A 24,544-nucleotide genomic window follows, 5' to 3' on the forward strand; every position below is an offset into this window, starting at 1 on the left:
TGGGGAAAATTAGTTAGCAAACTTAAGTTTTGTGAAAAAGTCTTTTGTTAAGACTAAGATCCCGTGCCATTGATTTTTATATCCTTTTAGGGAAATCAATGTTTCTACATACAATGTTGGCAAAATATCCTTGAAGACATTTAAGACTCCTAAAAGTCTCATGTACATTCAGTTGCTGCCTGGAGAGATATGTAGAATGTCCTTATTCTTTCTCAGTATTAATGTCCCCCTCCTGTTATCTGTGTATCTCAAAGGATCACGTATATTCACATTATAGTACTTGTTATGTTTTTCAGGGTGTTGATGATGCCTTCTATACATTAGTTCGAGAAATTCGAAAACATAAAGAAAAGATGAGCAAAGATGGTAAAAAGAAGAAAAAGAAGTCAAAGACAAAGTGTATAATTATGTAAATACAATTTGTACTTTTTTCTTAAGGCATATACTTAAGTAAAAGTGGTAATTTTTGTACATTACACTAAATTATTAGCATTTGTGTTATTAGCATTATCTAATTTTCTTTCTGCTCCATCCGAACTGTTAGCTTTTGAATGCTTATTTTAAAATGACAGTGGAAACTTCTTCCTCTAAGTGCCAGTATTCCCTATGTTTTGGTTTTTGAACTAGCAATGCCTGTGATAAAGAAACTGAACACCTGAGATTTCCATCTTGGGGCTTTTGGTGCATGCAATTGATTACTTCCTATTTTTCTTACCAATTGTGAACGTGTAAAGCAAACTAATGAAGCTTTTGAATCATCCCTCTTCTGTGTTTCATCTAGCCACATACATGGGTTTCTAACAAATTATGATTTCAATTGAGAGTTCATGAGAGGCTTTACTGAAACACCGAGGGAACATGAATTTATGGGCGTTCTGTAGCTTCTTCAATTTGCAACCATTCATGTCGGTAGTTTGTTTCCTTTGACAAATGTAAAACACTGTTCACCAAGATTTTCTCCCTATTTGTCATGGTCACGCTCCCCAAAATACTATATTTTTTCTATAAAATAGGGTAAAAATGAATAAAAAACACAAAGCAATGGAAACAACTAAAAGGCTGTTTCTTTCCACATTAGATCAATTCTAATTAATATTGTAAGTCTCTTTTGTTGTCAAAGCAAACCCATTATGGAATGAGGGTTACAGCAGCCATTTTGGGGCTATATATTTACTTGCTCCCAAATTTTTGTAGTAATCAAAGGAATTTTAACGTATAAAAAATCGCATAGGAATTAAATATTGTCTCCCTATTTCAGATTCTTTCTTAGCATAAATTTTAATCTTTTCTTGCACTTCAGCCTATAAAAATCATAATTTTAATTCTGGTAGTGATGTTACAGATTATTTGGGCCAGTTGTTTTTGTAGGTGTTGAGGAGAGCACTGTTGTGAGGCCAGGCCCTTGTGAGTGGCGGTGAGAATCGTGTTGTCTGGATGCATCCCTGTGCTCCTTTGGGGTTTTCGTGCATTGGTTGGTCAAAAATGGGGACCAGGTGAGAGTTTGGGTAGCTTGGCAAGATACATTCTCATTGGTGGTAGACGTGCTGACAGATCAGGAATAGCACTTTGGGTTTTAGGAAATTTTTTTAAAAGAAAGAAAAAAAACTCAAAAAAATTATTTTAAATGAGATTTGGGTTAGGGGGTGCCAAGACCAGGTTTTCTTAAACAAGGAAGTGAGAATGTTTTAAAATTTCTAGTATCGACTAGTTCTCTTAGCTCTGGCTAAAGTAATAATAATTGATAAACACTTTACAGGTCTGGTTCATATTTCAGAATATCTCTTGCTTAAATAGATAATATTGTAAATTACTCTTTCAGTGCATATAAAATGCTTCTTATTCTAAAATATTTGAAGTGAGATGGTATGTTGAGGTGAAAGTATCACTGGACTAAGAGAAAGGTGACTTAGGTTCTAGTTCTTTTCACAATTCCAGTTTTCAGCAAATATCTATCCATTTCTTCATGTTAAAAGAAGTCATCTCAAAGGCTATATCTAGCATTACAACTGTGTGATTTACGTTCAGTTTACATAAGGATACACCCACTTGTCACTCAGCACAAGCCTGACTTTTTACCTGTTTTATCTTTCATCGCTAGCCTTGTGTAAGAAGTGAAGCTTAATTTTGAATTTCCAAGGACTGTTTTCAGGACTGTTCTCTCCCTCATGTTTCATCCTGTGTGCCTGCTCTTCTGCATGCCCCATGACTTGATGCTTTTTAATACTTCTGATTCCCTTAACCTTAAGATTTATAGCTGCTCTGGATAACTCTGTGGTGTTCCATCATTACATCAGAATGCCTTCCATCTTATGGCCTCGGGCTTCACAGACTCCGACAGATACTATCATGGAATTCACCCCAATAGCTCATTGGTTGTGGTGGCTGGAGCAATCAGTCTTGGTCCTTTGAACAGCATCTCTTTGCTCCTTGGTCCATTAGTCTAAGTAGGAATTTTTAGACCTGCTCTGAGTAGACATTACCCTATTTAGTGGAAAGAGAGTTGGATCAAGGGAGTGCTGACAGAACTCCTTATGTAATGTCCAGTGAGGACTAGTCCTAATACCAATGGGACATTCCATTGTTTTAATAACAAATCTTACAGTAAAAAGATTCAAAATTCATTTATTCAGCTGATTTTAGTACCTACTAGTTGCCAGGCACCGAGGATATCCTGGTATCCCCTAACAAGGACATAAGTCCAATGCTTAAGTAGTGCTTTTGTTCTAGAGCAGTCTGTAATATCTTAGTGAGGCATTTGGCTCATGATCCAGAGATAACCTAAGGACATTTTAGTTTTTTAAAAAAGAGATTCGGTCTTCATGGTTTCTTCAGGTTTTAAAATAATAGTTTTGCTGTGATTCCAATGTAACTGTTTAAACAAACTATATAAATCACTTCATTGTTTTAAATGAATAAACTTGATTATATTGTTTTTTATTTGGCATGACTGATTCTGTTGGGACAATTATAGTACATATTAGTTGTTTGTTAGCAAATAATATTAAAATTCCTAAGTGTGTAATATTCTAGTTGGTCTCGCTGTATGAGTAATTAAAAATAGACTTTTAAAATTAAATACTGAATTCTAAATTAGTTTTGTTTATCTGGATATGAATACATTGGTGCCTGAGGTAATTCAGAGAAGGAAATTTCTATGGTAAAAATCAACATGACTTCTTGAAATGCTATGCTAAACTAAAGGTTAATACAACATTATCTAGATGTAAAGTGTTAAGATTGGTATAGTACTGCCTCTTGTTTCTACACAAGAGAAAAAAGGGCCATATTTCAGGAATTACAGTGCATACTGAGGGGCTTTTTATGATTCTTGAATTTTTGATGTAGCTGGGCAGTTTTTTTTTTTTTTAAGGCAGTGGTTATTATCCTTTATTATATGAAATTTGAATGACTTGACTAAAGGTTTGTTTTTGAGGAGACTTTTTAAAGGGGAGAGATAATCCTAGATATAACAAACATTATCTAATTTTTACAGCCTTAAAGATAAAAATCCTTGAAGTTGAAAAAAATTACTAAATTATTTAGTCTTAGACATTAACCTGTTTGTGGATGAATGTAGAAGAGTGTAGTATAATTTGATCAAATAGTCCCAAGTAGGATTTCTAGGCTCTGTTTAACTGAGTCACACTGCATAGGAATCTGGAACCTAATTTTTATGTTATCAAAACCTTTGGCCCCATTGCACAGTTTTGTCCTAATACATATAGAAACTTTGTGGGGCATGTTAAGTTGCAGTTTGCACAAGTTCATCTCATTTGTATTCCAGTGAGTTTTTTCCCTAACCATTTTTTTCCCAAATACATGGATTTTTTTGTAGGCAATAAAAATTGTCATTTCCATTTGTCCAAAAGTAATAATTTCTTGGTAATTACATATTAATGATTGTTTAAAACCTCATAAAAGCTGAATTTATATTTAATAATTTCTCAGTAATTACATATTAATTATTGTTTAAAAGTTCATCAGTTACTTTAAAGCTGAATTTATATTTAGTAACTTCTGTGTTGCTATTAGGTAGTATGAATTGTGCATTGAGACATTGAATAGCATTCAACTAGTAGCTGGAAGTTCCTTCAGAAAATGGAAATTCTTTCTAAAGATATTTTCACATCAGTTCTTTAAGTGTAGTCATAAGTAAATTAACATTTGTTTTAATTTAATAGTTTTAAGTGCCAGCTTGGGATGGTAGGCAATTTAGGAAAAAAGTCATTACCTGCAGAAATGTCAATTACAGAGGGTCTCCCTCCCCATAGAGCTAAATGGGTTATGTAATGTTTTATCTGAAAGTTTCCTATTCCACTGTCTTGTGTTTTCATGTTGAAAATACTTTTGCAGTTTTCCTTTGAGTGCCAATTTCTTACTAGTACAATTTCTTATTGTAACATGTTTACCTGGAATGTATTTTAACTATTTTTGTATAGTGTAAACTGAAACATGCACATTTTGTACATTGTGCTTTTTTTGTGGGACATATGCAGTGTGATCCAGTTGTTTTCCATCATTTGGTTGCGCTGACCTAGGAATGTTGGTCATATCAAACATTAAATTTAAAAATGACCACTCTTTTAATTAAAATTAACTTTTAAATGTTTATAGGAGTATGTGCTGTGAAGTGATCTGAAATTTGTAATATTTTTGTCATGAACTGTACTGCTCCTAATAATTGTAATGTAATAAAAATAGTTACAGTGACTATGCTAGTGTGTGTTTCTTGCTGGAAATTTTAAACATTTGCCCTGTGACTGGGATAGAATAATTTATAGCTGTAGATTATGTATCAGTAATCTTGTTTTCAGTTAGAAAGTTACTTTTTAACTTATAAAATATATTTTTAAGTTAGAAATATTATGAAAGATGCTGTAGACATTATGTTAAGGTGTGTTTCACTAAACTTTAGATCCATTGTTACATTAATGCATTTAGAAGAAGATACAAAAGTTGCTTTTATGACAATAGAATAGCATTGTTTATTAGTTTTTAATCACAGAAGGTAGTTGATACAGAACAGGTAATCTTTGTTTTAAGGCCCAAAGGGAGCCAGCAGTGAAATTAATCATGGAAATAACTGAATAGGTACATATGTAATACCAATCACGTTGAATAATAGCAAGCAATTCTGAGATCAGAATTACTCTTGCTCCATACACACTATTCTTTGTCACTCTACTTAAATTATTACCAGGTGCTATTTGTTTTGTAGTGAACCTTGAATATGTGCTGCTTATGTACCAAAGTAGTCCAAAAAAAAAAAAAAATACTCTTTCAAAAGGTAAGAGGAGTGACTTTTCAAGAAATTATTTTGCTTTGTTAAATGTATATGAAATGCCATTCTGTTATCAGTAAAATGGAGAAACGGGCTAAGAAAAATTGGCAAAAACCTGTTAAGCTAAATTTAAGTGCCATTTTCATTCAGAATTGGGTGATCTTTAATTTATAATTGGCATTTGTCAACAATATAGCTTAAACTTCTATTTTAAAATAAAAGTTGAGTATAAAGTGTTGCTGAGAAAACTCACTGTGAACAGAAGCTGAAAACTTTATCGGTTAGTAAGGCCATCAGGTATTTTTTGTGGTACATGTGTACCTTGCTATGTGAGGTCAGATTTAGTTTTATAATATTTGCTATGAACAGCTGATTTTCAAATCATAGTTACAGCATTCAGTTGGTTTTGTTTACATCTGAATAATAGCGCTGCTTCATAGCTCTGTATTTCCTAAGGAAGTATAAGGCTTCTAGCTCTTTCATTACAAATTCACCCCGTTTAATAAGTTCTTTTATCTTCTCTGGGTCCTTCACATCTTTGTTTTTAAGGAAAACATTCTTCAGGCGCCTTTTAAAATAGTCTGCTCCTTTTGGATAGTCTCGTCCAAGATACAGCAGCTTAAAAAAGAAAGATTATGTATTTTTGAGCATCCCATATCACATAATAATATATATAGAAATTTGGCAACACAGGTACTTACATTTTTGTAAAGATTCAGTACTTCTCCTCTTAAAGAACTGGCCATTTTCATTTGTCATAGAATGTATCCACTTTTATACATAGCATACCTAAAGGAAAGGAAAAATTTTTGCATGTAACTACACTGTAGTCTTTAAAAAAATTTTTTATATACTAGAAAATTAACTTTCATTCAACAAATATTAATTGAGCACTGCTGTGTTCCAGGGATATAGCTATGAACTTGTCAGGTAAGATACCAGCACTCAAAGATCTAACTTCTGAGGCAGATATAATACTTACACAAGGTAATTAGGAGTTGTGTGTGACAAGTCTTATGAAGGAAATAGGATAAGGGAAAATGGGTTATTAAGAGTTATGTTAGCTGTACCTCCTTTTCTACCAGAGTGGAGTTAGAAATACATCTGAATCTCAGCTGCATAAATGGTGTACAGGATACCTAACCTTTCTGAGCCTCAATTCCCTTATAAAGGAAATTGTCTTCACCCTGCTCTCAAGGCAAGGCCTGTCCTGCTTGGAGAACCTCGAGAAAAGGCCTGATCAAATCCTGAAGGGTGCTATCCTAACAAAGGCTAAAGAGTAGCAGAAACTGGGTACGTCAGCGGATTCACAACTTATTTCACATCCACTGTTATGACTGGTAGTGAAGAAGCCAAAAGCCCAACCGCCCAGCCCAGAAGAGGCTCCATCCAGTGATAAAGCTGGTGTTTGGATTTTCCATTTTAAAGTTACTGTTTTTTTTCCCATTGAGGTTAGCATTTGGGGAAGCCACTTTTAAGACTTAAGTTTATGTATCCTTGAAAAGCCTTTCATCTTGCTATGCAACTGTAAAAAGAGCACTAATGAAAAACAAACTGGTATTAGGGAGACCTCATTTGGACCACTTGGATTGCTCTGAGCTAGCTGGAGACCAGCACAAAGGTGTTCAAAATATTCAAATATTAAAGTAACCTGGGATGAGGGGCAGGCAAAAAGGGGGTGACTAGAAAGGGACCAGGAATCCAGAAGGTGACTGATAAAATGATAGATGATTGTGGTGATGGTTTCAGAAGCGTATTAGATAGATAGCCACATCTATCAAGTATTTATACTTTCAAGCATAGTCTATTATATGTTAATTCTACATTAATTTTTAAGAATTAGCGTAGATATGCTAGCAAACACTAAAAGTAGGGCTGGGAGACACTGAGGTACAAGAGGAAATAAGAGATCTACACCATAAAACTCTCATTCTTCTGAGTTAATACTAGCTCTTGCAATTATCTATTCTCCAAATTCTTTTCTGCTTTTTTTTCCCCTTTGAATCACTTCTGAGTTTCTCTTCAAAGTCTGGTAATTCTCTTTTGTCTACACTTACAAGTGAAAGGGGGAAAAAAAGTTCAGAGCTGGGGCCTCCCTGGTGGCACAGGGGGATAAGACGCAACCTATGAAACTAGTCACAGCCACTGCAGCACAAGTTTGATCCCCAGCCAGGAAGCTATCGACAGCACAGGAGACCTCTCCGGACTCCCCTGCTGCTCCCCTCAGCAGTATATTTCAGTCAGTCTGCCTATTCTGTTCCCCACTCTGTCTCTGGTGAATCCTCTCACCCTCCACAGTTCTGGCCTCTACCTCAATTCTAGTATGTATAAATAAATAAATCTTTAAAAAAAAAAAAAAAGTTCAGATCTGCATACATCATTGCACCTTCCAGACTTTGAGCTTCACATAGAGTGATTGTGTGGGTCTTTTACCAGGGGACATCTTCATGTCAGCATGAACTGGTCAGATTCCTCCAAGAGTCTTCCATCTTCTAAAGTCTTGCCTATTCAACTTTAAATAGCTGGAAGAGGAATGGAGCCTTGCATTCAGCAATCTATACCCCATCTCACTTCATGTCCCCTTTGTGGCTCTGATGCACTTTGTAGTCCAACACCCCAGCACGGAGACATGTATTATTTTGTCCAGAAATAAATCCAGCAGTTAGTGGAAGTTATTGGCAGTCACTTATAGGTATTCCTCAAACAGCTCTCACATACTTCAGTCTCCATCTCCAAACAGGATCCAGTGCCTTTTGAGAAGTAGGCAGTAGATACGGGATTTTTCTGGTGTGCTAAGTCACATTCATCTATCTGTTTTGCAGCTCCAAAGTTTTACTGCTGTCATGTCCTCTCATTTTTCCAACTGATTTTTATATCGCTTTACTGAAGATTAGTGGATTTTTGGAAGAGTGAAATTAGATGGGTGTATTTAACCCAGTATACATTAACACCTAATTTCATTAAAACATTACTGGGGGAGTTGTGGGGAAGGGGAGGTTAAGTAATTTTCCATTGAAGAATGACTTAAGAACTATGTGCTTTAAAGATAATTCTAAAATAGATGTAATTTCAAATTGTAAATTTTTAGCTTGTTTCATTCCTGGCAAAGAGCAGTTTTTTGTTTTTTTTTTTAATCACAATTTGTAATCTGAAAGTTTTTAGAGCTATGGCTTAAATTGTCCTTTCTATTCACTCAGGAAAAAAGTAGCTGATGTGGCTAGGGTAAATAAGTCTCATACTCTGATGTTAATATATATGAATTAAGGCAGTATATATTTATTACTGTACACTGACATTCAGGCGTTTATGTAGCTACTGGGAAAACAAGATCTTCCTAGGTTCTCAATTCATGAGCAATTTAAATGCAGCAGGGACCTGAGGCTGCTGCTTAACCCTTCATGAAATCAAGGCGGTTACTAAAGAGATGTCCTCCATCAATTCTGAGAACTTGGGTATGTATGGTTGGCACAGGGATGGAGGTCCACTCATTTATAGCGCTCTTCCTATGACTGGGCCAAGGAGTTAAGACTTAATCAAATTCAGTCCTGGGTTGAGAACCATCATTTTATTAGGGGTTGTGGTACCCCAAATCGTTTAGTCAGGAAGTTCAGGTAATAAAAAGCTGGATGAAATGGAAAGAAAAGCCATGCACTATTACTACATGTGGGTTCTGGTAGACTTAAGTGAAACACGTTTCACCAAAGTCTGAAAAGCTTACTCCAACACACTTGCCTGCACCAATGGATATGTAGATCAGATAGAGGCAGGTCTAGATGCCAGATTTTATGAGATGAAAGCAGGTGGTCAGATCTGTTCAAAAAGCCGTGTATAAAGGAGAGAAGGGGAAGCGGGCATGCTTACACTTGCACAGTTCATAAAACAAGTACTGGAGGAGAACCAAGCTCACAGATGCAACCATTTGCAGCACCGTGATCCCTAGAACTGTTCAGCGAGCTCTAACATCCGCAGCAATTTCTTTCCTCTGGAGAGTGGTGGGCACTACAGCGCTTGAGCCCTGGATGCCCACCCAACATTTTAAGGCAATTTGGTATTGCCTTATTGCATCTCCTTACGCCCATCAATGCTACTTGAGTTGTCTGAGGTTTAATAATAATAAAAACCAATACTTTGAAAACTGTAGTTTCTGTAGAAGAAAATACTGATTTGGTACTTCCATACTAAACAGTTTCAGAATCCTGCATGAAGTCCACAGCAAGATGTTATCTTGCTACCCGGGATTTGGCGGTGGGATGTCCTCATTGTCACAACCTGGATTTCTGTTACAATGGGTTTAGTACCGTTAGCCCACAAAGATGAGCTCAGTAATACTAATTTGCTGATAACATAATCCATAAAGTGGGACAGGGCAGAGTTATTCCAGGAATGGATTTTGGAGATAAGAAACGGTGGCAATAATTTGACATTTTAGGTTCGACGTCCTAAAATCAGAGACAATTCAGCTTAATTGCCTCTAGTTTTCCAGTTGGTCTTCGTCGCCAGCGTTTCCTCGCGTGGGGCAGCACATCTAGACTGTGACCTTGGGCGAGTCAGGCGCTGCGCTGCGCGACCTTCATCTGTGAGGAACACGTTCCCCAGGAATTGCTTCCAGTCCTTTCTAGTTTTTGTTTCGAGCTGTCTTACAGCCTATCCCTCCACAGAAAGGAAACAGAACCACGGGCAGAGGGAAATCGGAGGTCGGTCTTTCGAAAACAGCACACCCTATCGGAGCCAATTTACCTCTCCGTCTCAACTGCCAACGCAGCCCGACCCCCCTCAGCTCGCCTCAGCGGCGGAGGCTCCGGCGTCAGTCACCGGAGCCGAACGCGACGCCCGCGACCCCCTTCCTCGCGAAACCCCCTCGGGAAGATTCACCCCGAGTCCCCCTAGGAAAGCAGCGAGGGAGCCGGGCCGTCCCCGCGCCCGCAGCCTCTCCCACAGCATACTTCACCGCCTCGGCCCAGGGATCCGGCCAACAGCCCGCAGCGCCCGGCGGCGCCGGCACTCCCGCACTTTCCGGCGCGCGCACGCCACCGCCGTAAAGCAGCCGTCGCTCCGCGTACGCTCCGTCAGCCCCGGAGCAACCACTCAGCTAGGGGGCGTGACGCCACGCGGAAGCACACAGTGCGGCTGCGTGCCTGCCCCGCGCCTGCGCTCTTCCCGGGGGCGGGGCCGGTTACCGTGACAACCCTGAGGCGTTAGTCAACAGCGATCTGAACTCGGAATAGGCACGCCACGGGCGACTTACCTCAGCATGGTGAGACCCGCAGAGGGGCAGCTTGGCGGGCGGGCGTTTGTCCTCCTTCGCCGGTGTTGACTGAGGAGAGCCTGTTGTGTTGGGAGGGGTGCCGGTCGGGAAAAAGTCCATACCCGTCGGAAGCCTCGGCCTTCCAGGCCGGGTCAGCAAACTGGTGGGAGTCCCCAACGATTTCTGCAAACCGAGAGTCCCAAGTGCTAATTTCTCGCTGCAGCTAAACTTAAAAATTAATTCCAACCTAGTCACTTGCAATGATGATAGACGATCCCGTTACACTGCCTTTTCATTGCTACTTGGCACAAGTGTGTTTTTTGTTCACTCTGCTTTGAAGTTATTTTAGGTGGTTTTTTGTGGAGATGTGAATTTCATTGTGATTCAGGGTACTCACCCTGCCCTGAATTACTAAACACAGTAAAGCTTTTCATTTTGTTTAACTGCCGTTGCCATGTCCCTTTTTTTTTTTTTTTGAAGATTTATTTATTTATACAAGCACTGGGGTACAGGCAAGAGGCGCTGGAGGGTGAGAGGATCCACCAGAGACAGAGTGGGGAGCAGAACAGGCAGACTGATGAAATACACTGCTGAGTGGAGCAGAGGGCAAGACAGGAGAGGTCTGCCGCGTCGTGTGGGTATCTCCCTGGCCGGCTGGGACTCAAACCGGCGCTGCAGAGGCTGCGGACAGCTTTACAGCGCTGCGCTCAACCGGCTGCGCCACCAAGGAGGCCCCAATACCATGTCTAAAGTACACTCGCCATCCGCTCTTCTCCCATTTTCCTAAATGTGCTTTCAGTCATCTACGACTAAAGTCCTGGGAGGTGGAAAATATAATTTGTTATAGATTTAATTCCTCAATTAAGGGAACATATGGAGTGCATTCTTTGTTCTTGTCACAGTGCTGGAAGCCAAGAATACGAAGATGATTATCATAACCCCTCCTGCCTTTGAGAGACACATTAAACATTTCTTGCAATACAGCTGTGTGACTGCAACAGTTGAAGCATCTACCAGGGAACGAGAGGAAGTTGAGGTGGGTGGGGGTGCAGGAAGTGAAGGGCTTTTCAGACTGTGTTTTGAAGTTTGGATATAAGTTTACCATGGAACTGGGAATAAAAAGGGAGTGGAGCATTCCCTAACAGAAAAAAGGGAATGAATGGACTTTGAACGGAATTAAAACTGCTGAATGGATTTAAAATTGCGGAAACATTAAGCATCTATTTGTTACTTTCTAATGGGTACGTAAGTTTCTTCTTAAAACCCTCTTTGCAGTGTTTCTCAATTTGTGTTCCTGGAACATTTGCTTTTACCGCACGTGGGGTGCTTGTTGAAATACAGATTCCAGGAACAGAGCAGACTCCAGATTTACTGTGTTAGCTTCCTCAAACTGCCAAGCAACGAAGTACCACAAACTAGGTGGCTTAAATCATAGAAATGTATTCTTTCACAGTTCTGGAGACTAGAAGTCCAAAATCATGGTGTCATGTTCCAGCAGAGCTATGGTCCCTTTGCAGTGACTGAGGAGGAGTCTATTCAGATCCCTTCTAGACCGGGTAGTTTCTTGACATATGATAAAAGTTTGTTATTCTCCACATGGCGCTCTTCCTGTGTGCCCCTGTGTCCAAATACCTCCTTTTTGTAAGGACACCAGTCAGATTGAATCAGAGACCACTCTATTTCAATAGAACCTCATCTTAATATAACTGATTACATTAATAGCAACCCTATTTCAAAATAAGGTAAATTTTTGAGGTGTTGATGTCTAAAGACTTCTAGGTATGAATTTTGAGGGGACACAATTCAACCCCAAAATATTTACAGTCACAATGGGGACACAGAAATTTTTGGTCCAGGAATATACATTTTTAACAAGCACCCTAGGTGATTTTTATACCCTCTGAACTTTGAGCGCTACTGTGCTAAATAATGTTCTTACGATTTGCAGAAGGGTGAGGATATGTGCTTAGCTCCAGCCTGCTTCTCATTAGCAGTGTTAGTAAAAGATGACAATCTTCAAAGATACTTTAAAATGGGGCTATTTGAGAACAGGAATAATGTTATTTACATATTCTGCTGCATAGTACTGTAAAGTAGTTATTTCAAAATGGAAGGATGTTAACTATTAACTGATAGTAAATATAGTAATAAAACTAGAGCCCATTAGTAAAAATGATGTAACAGCAGTCTGTTATCTTCATTTTTAATGACTAAATCCCTTGTATGGAACTCATTAATAAATATCTGAATAAAAACATGCTGGAAAAAATGTACATACTTTTCAAGAAGACACAATCTACTGTTTGTGTCAACTTTAGCATTTATATTTCATAAAATCTTAAGGCTTAAACTAGTTTTTCTCATGTGTAGCTTCAAATGTGGATGGAAAGTGTATAAAATTACATTGTTTCCTACAAATTCCTTACCAGAAATCTTTTGAACACATGGGCCTAACTACATATTATAAGTAATATTTTGAAAAATGCTTGTAAATATTGAAATACCGCTCTTAACAAAATGATTTCCAGGAAAGAATAAATCTGCTTTAAGACATATTGCTAAATAGAATCATTTCTATAACCTGATTTGTTTTCTGTAAAGTCAGCAGTTTTATATTACTGTAAGATAATTTCTTTATGAGGTCATTCCCACACTTTTAAATTTGACATTAATACCAATATTTAGCCAATAATTTCTTAGTTTTTGGAACATTTTAAACTAGTGACTTTTTTTTTTTAAAAAAAGATTTATTTATTTATTTATACAAGCACTGGGTACAGTCAGAAGCATGGGAGAGTGAGACAATTCACCAGAGTCAGAGCGGGGAGCAGAACAGACTGACTAACGAAATACACTGCTGAGGGGAGCAGTGGGCGGCAGGAGAGGTCTGGGCACCATGTGGGACCCTCACGTGGCCGGGGACTCAACCGGCGCTGCAGAGGCTGCTGGCAGCTTCACAACCCAGCGCTCAACTGCTGCGGCACCGGGGAGGCCCAACTAGTGACTTCTTAACTGGTGATTTAGGCACTTTGTTAAACATGGATCAGGAGTGGTTGGTATCAGAAAGAGTGTAAAATTTACTTATAACGGATGTCTCCAGCGGGTGAATTAGCTAGTTTTTCCTATACTTGCTTGTAGTTTTGTCTGAATTCTTTTTTGAAATACTTTTTATTTTAAGATAATTTTAGATTTACAGAAAAGTTGCAAAGATGGTATAAAGAGGTCTCCTAGATTCTTTACCCAAATTCTCCTAATTTTATTATCTTACATCATTATATTACTTTTGCTAAAAGTATTTGAATTATTTTTAAACTTATCAATTCTTTTATCTTTCCAATTTTTAGGGTCCCAAAGCAAAAAAGGTAGGTAGAAATTCTCAAAATAGTTTATAAGCACTGACATTGTATCAAAAGAATTTTTAGACATTTTTCTAGTTATTTTGTTGTAGTTTATAGTTTACTAATCGTACTTTTTAGGTGTTAATGCTATTTAAATTATGAAATAATCGTTTAGAGTAACAGGGCATATTTCACATTTGACATAAAAAGATGGTTCTGGTTTCACAAAGGTCTAAAAATAACCTTTAATTTTTACTCGTGACTAGATTTGAGACTTTTTATTACTTGTGCTGTAGAAAATGTTGGATCAGGAACCCCTTTTTTTCATTCCATACGCTTAAAAATCTAGTGACAAAACCTGCTGTGACTTTAAAGTGGTCCCTAAGACAATGTCTTTAAATGGTTGCGTTGTCCACCTGTATTTAAGTCTAGTTGAGTTTCAGCAGACGGGTTACAGCTCGAGTATTGCAGCCAACATTTATATGGGACTTTGGGACTGCAGGTCTAGGCAATACAGACAGAAGGAGTTCTTGAGCTCCTGCCCAAGGAGCAAGCTGGGGCTCATGATTATAAAGGCAAAAGGGGCGGGGCTGGGCCCTCTATGCAAATGAGGGTTTCATCGATGGTTCTGGTTAGCTAGAGATTTCGTTTTCTTCTATGCTGTGGACAGAACTGTGCATGCACCAACATGCCTGGCTGCCTGCACTTGCCTGGTGCCTTGGACCTCGCCCTTTTGGGATGGCTCCACGCGCATTTTTCTCTTATTTATCACATGGTAACAACTAGTTGATTGGGGGAGAGGGAGGGTACATTGCACAAATTTAGGTATAGAATGCCTTTTTCTGTCACGTTGACACAAGAATTATAATCTTTTTTTTTAAGATTTATTTATTTATTTATACAAGCACTGGGTACAGTCAGAAGCGTGGGAGGGTGAGAGAATTCACCAGAGTCAGAGCAGAGAGCAGAGCAGGCTGACTGACCAAGTACACTGCTGAGGGGAGCAGCAAACAGGAGAGGTCTGGCACCATGTGGCACCCTCGCCGCTGGCCAGGGATCGAACCGGCGCTGCAGAGGCTGCGGGTAGCTTCGCAACCCAGCACTCAACCGCTGCGCCACTGTGGAGGCCCAAAAATTATAATCTTTTGATTGACAAGTCAGATTTAGCCTGAAGACATATTGTTTGATCTAAGATGTTTTTAAAAATCAGTTTGCAAACTATTCTCACACAAAAATGTGATTTTCATTTATCCTTGAAAAGTTGGAAACTTAGTAATACTGGCCCTGCAAACAGTGGGAGAGGGGAGCACATGGCCACTGGCTCATCAGAGCCTTCAGCAGCAGCCCTGATGAGGTAAAGACTCAGCCCACGTCTATCACTCCCAGCTAACAGCTCCCCAAATGGCCCTCAACTCTGCCCATTCCCCAGCAGCCCCCACACTTAGGAAATCAGGGGCGGAGTTAAGACCACACTCTGGGCAGGCATTTTCCATGCTGCCCTGAGTGGTCTAGACATGGAGGGGCAGAATCCAGGCCCTTATGCTGGTGGGCAAGGTTTGTGCCCTGTTTGGGTGGCCGAGGGCCTGGAAATGCGGGGCTCAGCTGCACCAGGAAACTCCAATTTCAGCTGAAGTTGTAGCTCCAAGAACCAATGAGGACGTTATGTGAGGAAGGCCGTACTGTATGCTCCGTGTTCTTATAGCACATGCATTTTTACACACCCCAGTTATAACTCATTTTATTGTAATACTTTACAATGGTGAGCTGTTGGGAGGCACTAGCATGTCGTTTATTTTTCTGTCCATAGCAAAGTGCCGGGCACATAGAAGTTCAGTCAGTATTTCTTGACTGAATACGGGAAACCCATTTATCCTACCACCACTTAAAAAGATGTGCGTTTTTCATTTTTTGGCAGAAATGCCTGTAGTAACATATTCAATATGTATACAATTAAACATTTCTTTGAGAAATCCTATTGATTGCCTTCTATCTTCTATGTTTGCTTCTCTTAGTTATTTGGATTCACTACCAACCTGATACTGTTTTTAGGGGCTGTGGATATGGCTGAACAAAATTTATGAAGGTTTTGCACACATCTTATAGGGCAGGTATTCAAGAGAGCTACAACCATTTTTTTTTTTAAAGATGTATTTATTTATTTATACAAGCACTGGGTACAGTCAGAAGCACGGGAGGGTGAGCGAATTCACCAGAGAGAGAGAGAGGGGAACAGAACTGGCAGACTGAGGAAGTACACTGCTGAGGGGAGCAGCAGGTGAGACAGGAGAGGTCTGCGCACCATGTGGGACCTTCGCCGGCAGCTGGGGATTGAACCGGCGCTGCAGAGGCTGGGGGCAGCTTCACAGCCCAGCGCTCAACTGCTGCGTCACCAGGGGAGGCCCAAGAGAGCTACAACCATTTTTAATGTGGGTTTACAGTCGTTGATTGGTTTATTTTCTGCCTTAATTGTGTAACCTCAGACAAATTTATATACGAAAACTCATTGCTCCAAATGACTTTGTACTTAACTCTGTGTATTCATGAGCACAGATAGTGGTCTGGGATTATTTTGTTTATAGTGTTGTTTCCCAAACAGAATTGTGAGATTCAGCCTATGATGTTTGAAAGGAAACACAAGGGAAATCACTCATTTTAAAATTACTCCATTCTGAAAGATTATGGTTTAGGAATGAGGCGAGTCTGTAAAGGGAATTTACAGTAAAGGAAAATAAAAAAGAGACATTCTTTTTGACTCTTTAAAAAGATTTTTTTAAAAGAAAAATAATAAATGCTCATCAAACAAAATTAAAATAGCATAAAAAATGGAAAATTTCCTCCTACCCAAAACTGGAAAAACCATTGATTTTTTTTTTTTCATATATTTTGTAAGCTTTAAAATACACACGCACATACCCTTACCTTGTGTCCTCAATACTTAGGAACATTTCATACCTTCTGTTTTACTCTATTTTACTCATCCTGTTACATATTAACACTGCTGAAATCCTGATCTTTCTTACAGTTTGTAGTGTCTTATAATCATTGTAGTCTTGCATTGACATCCATTTCCTCCAGAGAAGGGTGTGTGTGTCTGTCAGTCACTTGGGCTTACACCAACTTGATATTACTTAATTTTTTGATATTATTTTAAATTCTCATCTTGAGTGTTTTGGAACCGCAATAATGGTGTGAGTCAGACTGAAAAACCTTATGAACTAGTTTGTGATTTAAATTTTCAGGATTGAGATTGCAGATTTCCTGACAATAACTTTCTATGTTGTGGGTTCATTACATTATAACCAACTTGATACAGGTGTCTCCTGTTAGACGCCCATCTTGGGCTTATCGCCTTGTTTGGTAGTAATAATTTAAAGGTGCATCTTACATCAATGGTGTGGTAGATTCAATGGGGCAAGTGTATCTTGGGGACCTGTTTGTGCTGGCACATTGAGATTACATCACTGCATCGTACTCCATTGAAAGTATGTATGATTTTATGTTGTCCCTGCTCTTTTTTTTATCACAAACTAGGGAGGAATGAAGACCTTTATATAGAAGGCCTTGCAAAGATATGGAAGAATATTTTATAAATTTAGTGGTGTTCAAGACAAAGTCCCTGCCCATGTAAAGCTTACATTCATTTTTTTTTTTTTAGCTTTATTGTGATGGCATTGGCAGGTAACACTGTGTGAGTTTAAAGTGTACAATGTGACAACTTGATATTTATGTATATTGTGAAACCATTACCACCTATATGTTACTGAACACATCCTTTACCTCATATGTAATTACCATTTTGTATGTGATCTACCATCTTAGCAACCCTCTGACCATCTCACAGTATTGTTAACTTGGTCACTTAGTCCACTGTCTTAGCAAACTTCCTGTATATAGCACAGTATTGTTAGCTGTGGTTGCCATGCCGGACATTAGTTCTCTAGAGCTTATTCATCTTATGACTAGAAGTTTGCACTCTTTGTCCAACATCTGTTTAGCCCCCAACCCCAGTCCTACTGTGTGTTTCTATTAAGTTTTGCTTTTTTAGGTTCCACATGTAAGCAACATCATACAGGCCTTTCTCTGTCGTAGAGTCAAAGAAGTAAAAATTTTAAGTGTTCGTGTATGTATTTGTAGCAGTTAAAGAGGCTCAATAAAATTTTTTTCAAGTATTCCATTAGGATAAGATTCTGTGAGGAAAGTGGAATGGAAATATGAGTTCAAAGAGGAAAAGGATTGAAATTTTTATTAAAGAAAAGCTCATTCATATCCTTTTAAATTGCTCCAGTCTGTAGATTCCATTGGACTTATTTTAAATCATGATAGCTGTATTCAAAAAGTGACATAAAAGTTTTATCTCCTATGTCTTCTACTGGAGAGAGCAAGCTTTTCAGCTATTCACCTTGCTGTAAAAGTTCTGAATGGCAACTGAAAATGTGTTAAGGGGCACAGGGTTTTTCAAAATTCTTTAGGAGATATGTGAATAAATCATTTAAAAACTTAGTCATCCCAGGATCCCACTGTCCACTGACCTTATCTGGCCCTGGCCCCCCAGTGGACCTTACACTCACATTTTCCTGTTGGTGGGACATCTTTCCCTTGTATCTAAATGTTAAAATCTTTTAGGAACCAACTCACATACAGCCTGCTCTGTAAAAATTGTACTTGATTCCAGCTATTGAAGGTAATCCCTCCCTCCTCCAAGCTGGGAGAATAACTCTCTATGTATCTTTATATATTATTCATAAAAATTCCTTTACCATTTACACAGATGTAGCAGCTTGAAGCTGTCTTTACATGTATGTTATTATAATCTACACAACAATGAAACATTCTGTGTAGCATCATTTAAAACACATGCAAATTGGGAATGAGAATTATTTGAATGGTATATACTTGTCATTGCCACTCTTTGAATAATTTATCTACTTATTTTTATTTCTATATGGTGCCTTCTGTGTGCTGAGTTAATGCCTTGCACATAGGAGGGAGTTTCATTTGAATGAGTGAAAGACTAGCTTCACGGACCCAAAAGTGTTTTTTCATAATTACTGTTTGAGCGATGTGTGTTTTAAAGTAATTTGGGTACATGGCCATTGCCTTTATTTATTTATTTTTATGTGCTACCTTTGTAAGCCTGGCAAGAAAAATAAAATCACCAAAGCAGAACGTCTGAGAATGCAACAAGAGGAGGAGGAGAGGAGACGGAAAGAGGAAGGTACACAATTCCTTGGTCCCCCTTTTCTATCTGTAATTCTAGCAATAGGTTGGTATTTCTGTAATTCGGTCTCTTCTCAAATACTTGAAGAGTACCCAGAATGTCCTGTTAGTACATCTATCACCTTCAGATCTATCTTGAAATAAGGTTGCCAGATCAAATACAGGCTGCCCTGTAATTTCAGATAAACTAGATCATTTGCCCAATGCAATATTTGGGATACACTTTTAAATTACACATACAAAAAAGTTCATTATCTGAAATTCAAATTCAACCACTTTTAAAAACATGTATTTTAAACTTAATTGTATTATATATTGTATCTAAACATGTTTTTTAACTGTTTTATTTGCTGATTCTGTTAACCATATCTTGAAGTGTTTATATTTAATTGATAAAGATAGGGGTTTTGGTACTGATTGTGCAGTAAGAATTCTAAAAGTCAAATTCCTTAAAATGAGAAATCTATATAAGCAAGAATTCCACACAGTAACTAGGTTCTTATATGTGAATAATATGTATTTACCAAATTTAAAGAGGACTTTCCTTTGTTAAACAAAGTCAATTAAAATCAATCAAAGTATTTTAGAAATTTAGATTTGATTTTAGAAATCTAAATATTTCAGTGGTTATAGCTTTTAGCACTAGGGAGAACGTCTGTGGATTCAGGTTCACGTTTTAATTATCTCATCAGGTTCCATTTTTATTTTTTGTGTATAATCATCAGAATCCTTTTTAGGAGACTCACAAGAAAAGTACAATATCAGAATCTGTATTTTGCGAATTTTTTATTTTATTTGATGAAACCTATTCTTCAACTTATATTTCACATTTTGATTTTAATCATGAGAGCAAGAGAGGATTAAGGCAATTGTTTGTGATCATGCAGATAGTCTGAAGATTTTATCTCCCTTTAGTTACCCATGATTGACCTGTTACTTTTCATTAGTTAAAATCATTGGATCATCATAACTATTTTAGAGAGGAGAGATGATATTGTGGGCCCATTCTGAGGGGAGGGGCAGGAAGTTTGAGAATCATTATTTTTTAGAAGCAATCCAGCACTTTGTTCATTTCATTATAAAGGTTGTGACTTCTATACAATCTTTCACCACCACTAAGTTTTTAAAAAATTTGAGGAAACTGTAAGGGCTTAAGAATGGAATGATTTAATCATGTAGAAATTATCTTCTGTTGCTCTTTAGAGGAACTCCGTGTGAAATGTGAAAGAGAAGAAATGGAAAAGCTTGAGATACAACGAATTGAGAAAGAAAAATGGCAAAAACTTGAAGAAAAAGTAAATAAACAATGATATTCCTAATGAGGAATGAAGCTCTGTACCTCTCAGATCTGTTTGATCAGTTAATGTAATTCTCAACCTATAGTTAACAGTAATATTTAGGCTTGTATGAACTGGTCTTACTCCCATGACATTATCCTCATTTCATGATAAGGAAAGTGAGGAATAGAGAAAATAAGCAGCATATAAGTTGCAGAGCCAGGACTCAGGTAAAAACAAGCTTGTTGTTATTAAGTTAGGGTTTCCAATCTGCTTTATAGACAGTTTAATGGGGACCGAAACACAAAATCCAAATTCTACCTTTTTTTTTTTAAGTTTTGCCTCTCTTTTTCATCTGAAAATTTTAGATCATTAGTTCTGAAATATTTGGATCACTGGACAAAAGCCCATTAACTATCAAAAATTGAAGTTATGGCTCCCTACAGGGAGCTTTTGCTTATGTGATTTTCATCTGTTGATATGTACACATTAGAAATTGAAACTGAGTTTTGAAACACATTATATTAATAAATATTGAACATTCTTAAAAATAAACATTAGCAACAATAAGTAAATCAACATTTTTAAGAAAAAAATAACTTCTTTCATTAGGGTAATGAGTAGAATTAATTTTTTAAAATCTCTTTAATGTCTGTCTTAACAGAAGACTATTGGAGTCATATTTCAGAATTTCATCTGTGGCAGTATGTTGTTTTGATGGAATAAAAGAAGAAAATCTGTCCTCACACAGGAGGTAGTTAGAAAAGGAAGAAATAATATAATAGCCTTTCAGATAATTTTGGATGATCTATTTGATGACAGATCCAAACTCAGTTAAGTGGTGGTTTCTTGAGGTGCAATCTGAAAGCTTATCAAAGAAGCTTTAAGACTCTGTTACATGGAAACAATGATCTGAATTAATCTGTATCCAGGCACAATTTTATAATACCATACATTGATTGCTTGGGAAAATTTGTTTCACTGGATTATTTGCTTCTAAATGTTAACACATTTTTATTATTCATTATTTAAAAAAAAATCTCACATTCTATTATCCTCTTCAAATCAGAAAAGTTTTTAAAGGACTGGGAAACTGCCAAACTTACAAGTGGTAGATACGAGTTTTCTAAAATTTTCATTTTTATTTTGAAAGCTTGAACTTTATCATTAGCTACAAGTACTTTTGAGTTGTTTCCTGGAAGTGACATACTGACTTCATTCATTTTTGAGAGAATGTCAGCCAAAATACTCAAATAATTGCAGAGGTGTGTATCTCTTAAGTCAGTGTTGTCTGTTGATAGACAACCGAAGTGCTTTGCACATGCTTCCCACTTTATCACACAGAATATCAAAAAGAAATACGCTTAAGGAATGAGGGCAAATAAAATTAATAATTTTTGTTTTGTTGTCAAGTCAAACTTAGGTGAAACTCCAAGATCACTTCCCTAGTAGTTTTATGCCTTAATTTCTACTAAGTGTTTATCTGTGTAAATGTGAACTCCGTGGAAAAGGCAAATGAGGTCTCAGTATTATTTTGAAAATAGATTTGACCTCACATATCCTGAAAGAGTCCTGCGGACCCATCATGAATTAGCAGATGCACCTTGCAAGCCACTGTTTCAGATGAAACCTTTGGAAATATCAGTTACATTCAAACTAATTTTTGTATTAGTTTTGAAAATACTTTGTCAAGTACATTTCAGATGCTAATTGTGAAAGGCAAAACTAGAATTCAAAAGCACATCAATGAATCTGTCCTTGTGAAATAGGATCTAGGAAGGAGAAAAGAAGAACTTGAAGAACTTGCTTTACTAGAGATGGTTTTCCCTGAAGCAGCGAAAATAAAAGAAAACATCAGATTGCTGTCTCAGGTGAGACGGTCTTTTCCTCACGAGTTAATACTTTGCTACCACAAGAGGGTGCTGTAGTCTGATAGCCATCTTAATTCCAAGAACCGTCAATCTATCTATAAAAAAATCTCTAATCTGGCAAAGCTCTCATGCTGCTTGTAACAAGTTAAAGTGACCTAGCTTTGTGGTAAGTTGTTTGTCAACGGTAAGTCTTTGAAGTTTTTATACCCCATGATATTTAATATTTGAGAAATAATACTGAAGAAATGATCTTAAAATATAAAACGTGAATTTAATGCAATCAAGTATCACTCAAAATAGTATAACTTTGGGCAATATTGGTGATTATCAGCAGAAAAAGGAAAACTATACTAATTATATGGAAATATGAGTAATTATAATTCTAAGGAAAAATTTAAGTACAGTTATCATTACAAATGTAGAATTTGCATAGATTACAAAATATAGAAGGGTTCATGCTCAAATGCCAGTGCTGATGATGAACAATTAGTTATGATTTAAGAAACAGAAATTAACCCAAGCATTAGTCTTTGCAAATAAATTGGAGTTGTATCATTATAAAGGAAAGCAAAAACTAATTCAAACATCAGTCATGATTCAGGACCGCAGGGATCCATCATTAATCCTAATGGCGGGAGGGCAGAAAAGCCTGACAATCATTTACTCTACAGTGAGGTAATCAAATTTTTGACAAAGAGGGATTTGGTTATTTTAAATATCTCAAGTAACTAGTAAAATCATAGTAAGATTTTCTTTTTTAACCTAAATTGGGATTCTGAGAATTCACAATTCAAAAAAGAAATAATTTAATCTTTGGCTGAATTTTCATCAGAATGAACCTTCAAACCTTTTTTTCCACAGTGGAACCACTACCTCCAATGTGATGGAAGTCCTGATCCTTCAATAGCCCAGGAAATTAATACTTTTATTAGTTTGTGGAAAGAGGAAACAAATGAGACTTTTGAGGAAGTTATTCAGAAGAGTAAACTTGTGCTACATGTAAGTACTTGAGAATTTAATATTTTAATTTACTTAAATTACAAATTGATATTAACTCTAAAATTCAAAGTAAATGTAACACTTGCCAATTAATAGCACTACAGCTTCCTTGGCTACAGAGAAAATTATTTGCTAATCCTTTTGTTTTCTTTTTAACTTTTACATCTCCTAAAACACACTTGTCATCTTAGGTAAGATCCACAGGACATAAATGTGAAATATTAACTGTATGTGTATCTAATTTAAGTGAAAGAAAACAAATGTGTATTCATTATCTAAATAATATGGGGGAGAACACATGATTTTATCCTCAGCTGGAATTATCCACTGTCCAGTGATTTGCTTCCCATGTTTTTTAATGTTAACTATGTGCTAGATACTTACTCTTTTAAAGGCACCAGAAGGGCCTCCCCGGTGGCGCAGCGGTTGAGCGCTGGGTTGCAAAGATGCCCGCAGCCTCTGTAGCACCGGTTCGATCCCCGGCTGCTCCCTGGCCACTGCAGGAGGGTCCCGCATGGCATGCAGACCTCTCCTGCCCCCCGCTGCTCCCCTCAGCAGTGTACTTCGGACCTTCTGCCTGCTCTGCTCCCCGCTCTGGCTCTGGTGAATTCTCTCACCCTCCCATGCTTCTGACTGTACCCAGTGCTTGTATAAATAAATAAATAGATAAATAAATCTTTTAAAAAATAAATAAATAAAGGCACCAGAAGTACAAAGATGAATAAGAATATTCTACTTTCTATTTCTGCAAACAGGGTGGATAGGCTAGCTCGAGGGGCTACCATTTTACAATGAATTTAGAAAAAAAAAAGAATGACATTTGAATCCACTACTTAGCTCAAAGGAAGTAGGGGAGATCTTGGGAGCCATAAAGCAATTCAGAAAGCCTGCAAGTCTTGGAGTCACCAATTTCCCAGAGTATCGATTCACCTACCCTTCCTGACTTAGCACCAGTTTAAAGGGCTGTCAGGAGGCAAGTTACCTCACAGGCCTTGTGTATGACTGGGAGCCTCAGAAAGGTATTGAAGAGAATAGGGGGAAAACATACTCTGCAAATGGTGATGAGAAGGACTTGTTTGGCTCATTGTTAAACTCAGTGAAGGGAAAACAAAGTCATCCCCACTGAGAACTCTTAATTACATATCAGTCCAAAGTTGGATTAGAAGAATTTACCAAAATACAATGCATTTCAATCTGTGAAATTTGAAAGAGCAGTTAATAGACATGGATGACAGAGCAAGAAGGGATCAAAATAGATTAAAAAGAAGTCCCAGAGGGAGATACATAAGAATGAGGGAGAAACAATGCCCAAAAAG

General features: G+C 37.5%; 3 protein-coding genes across 20 annotated transcripts in view; 2 read left to right on the top strand and 1 right to left on the bottom strand.

Annotated features, from left to right (window-relative positions):
• KRAS (KRAS proto-oncogene, GTPase) overlaps positions 1-1,010 on the top strand; it is a 34,170-nt gene extending 33,160 nt beyond the window's left edge. For both annotated transcript variants that reach the window (XM_054696360.1, XM_037514207.2), the window contains exon 5: positions 297-1,010. In XM_054696360.1, the coding sequence (XP_054552335.1) occupies positions 297-413 (117 nt within the window). In that variant the 3' untranslated portion in view covers positions 414-1,010. The remainder of the gene's footprint in view (positions 1-296) is intronic.
• Positions 1,011-4,932: 3,922 nt separating this feature from the next.
• Positions 4,933-10,300, bottom strand: ETFRF1 (electron transfer flavoprotein regulatory factor 1). Of its 4 annotated transcripts, none has more exons than XM_037514208.2 (3): positions 10,225-10,300; positions 5,983-6,070; positions 4,933-5,899 (listed from the first exon to the last, which is right to left on the bottom strand). In XM_037514208.2, exons 2-3 carry the CDS (start codon positions 6,031-6,033, stop codon positions 5,678-5,680), a joined length of 273 nt encoding a protein of 90 aa, XP_037370105.1. In that variant the 5' UTR covers positions 6,034-6,070; positions 10,225-10,300; the 3' UTR covers positions 4,933-5,677. The 4 variants fall into 4 exon arrangements, with proteins under 4 accessions (XP_037370105.1, XP_054552338.1, XP_054552337.1 ...); XM_054696363.1 differs by lacking the exon at positions 10,225-10,300 and adding an exon at positions 10,154-10,172; XM_054696362.1 differs by lacking the exon at positions 10,225-10,300 and adding an exon at positions 10,019-10,083.
• Positions 10,301-10,446: 146 nt separating this feature from the next.
• The window catches only part of DNAI7 (dynein axonemal intermediate chain 7), an 84,969-nt gene continuing 70,871 nt past the window's right edge, over positions 10,447-24,544 (top strand). For 5 of the 14 annotated variants that reach the window (XR_008552243.1, XM_054696375.1, XM_037514214.2 and 2 more), the window contains exons 1-7: positions 10,447-10,535; positions 11,429-11,562; positions 13,871-13,888; positions 18,998-19,079; positions 20,285-20,376; positions 22,128-22,229; positions 23,091-23,228. Coding sequence is in view for 13 of the 14 variants with exons in the window: in XM_054696375.1 (XP_054552350.1) it covers positions 11,452-11,562; positions 13,871-13,888; positions 18,998-19,079; positions 20,285-20,376; positions 22,128-22,229; positions 23,091-23,228 (543 nt within the window). In the remaining variant the exon portion in view is untranslated. The other 9 variants (XM_054696372.1, XM_054696371.1, XM_054696369.1 and 6 more) reach the window with 9 other exon arrangements.

The sequence above is a fragment of the Talpa occidentalis genome, unplaced genomic scaffold (genome assembly GCF_014898055.3).
Source record: "Talpa occidentalis isolate TD23 unplaced genomic scaffold, MPIMG_talOcc4v2.1 talOcc4.16, whole genome shotgun sequence".
Taxonomy (NCBI): domain Eukaryota; kingdom Metazoa; phylum Chordata; class Mammalia; order Eulipotyphla; family Talpidae; genus Talpa; species Talpa occidentalis.

Excerpts from the sequence above, each read along its gene's own strand:
- ETFRF1 (XM_037514208.2), bottom strand. The coding sequence starts at position 6,033 with ATGAAAATGGCCAGTTCTTTAAGAGGAGAAGTACTGAATCTTTACAAA. Across the intron at positions 5,900-5,982 it reads TACTGAATCTTTACAAAAAT|CTGCTGTATCTTGGACGAGA; the intron begins GTAAGTACCTGT and ends TTCTTTTTTAAG.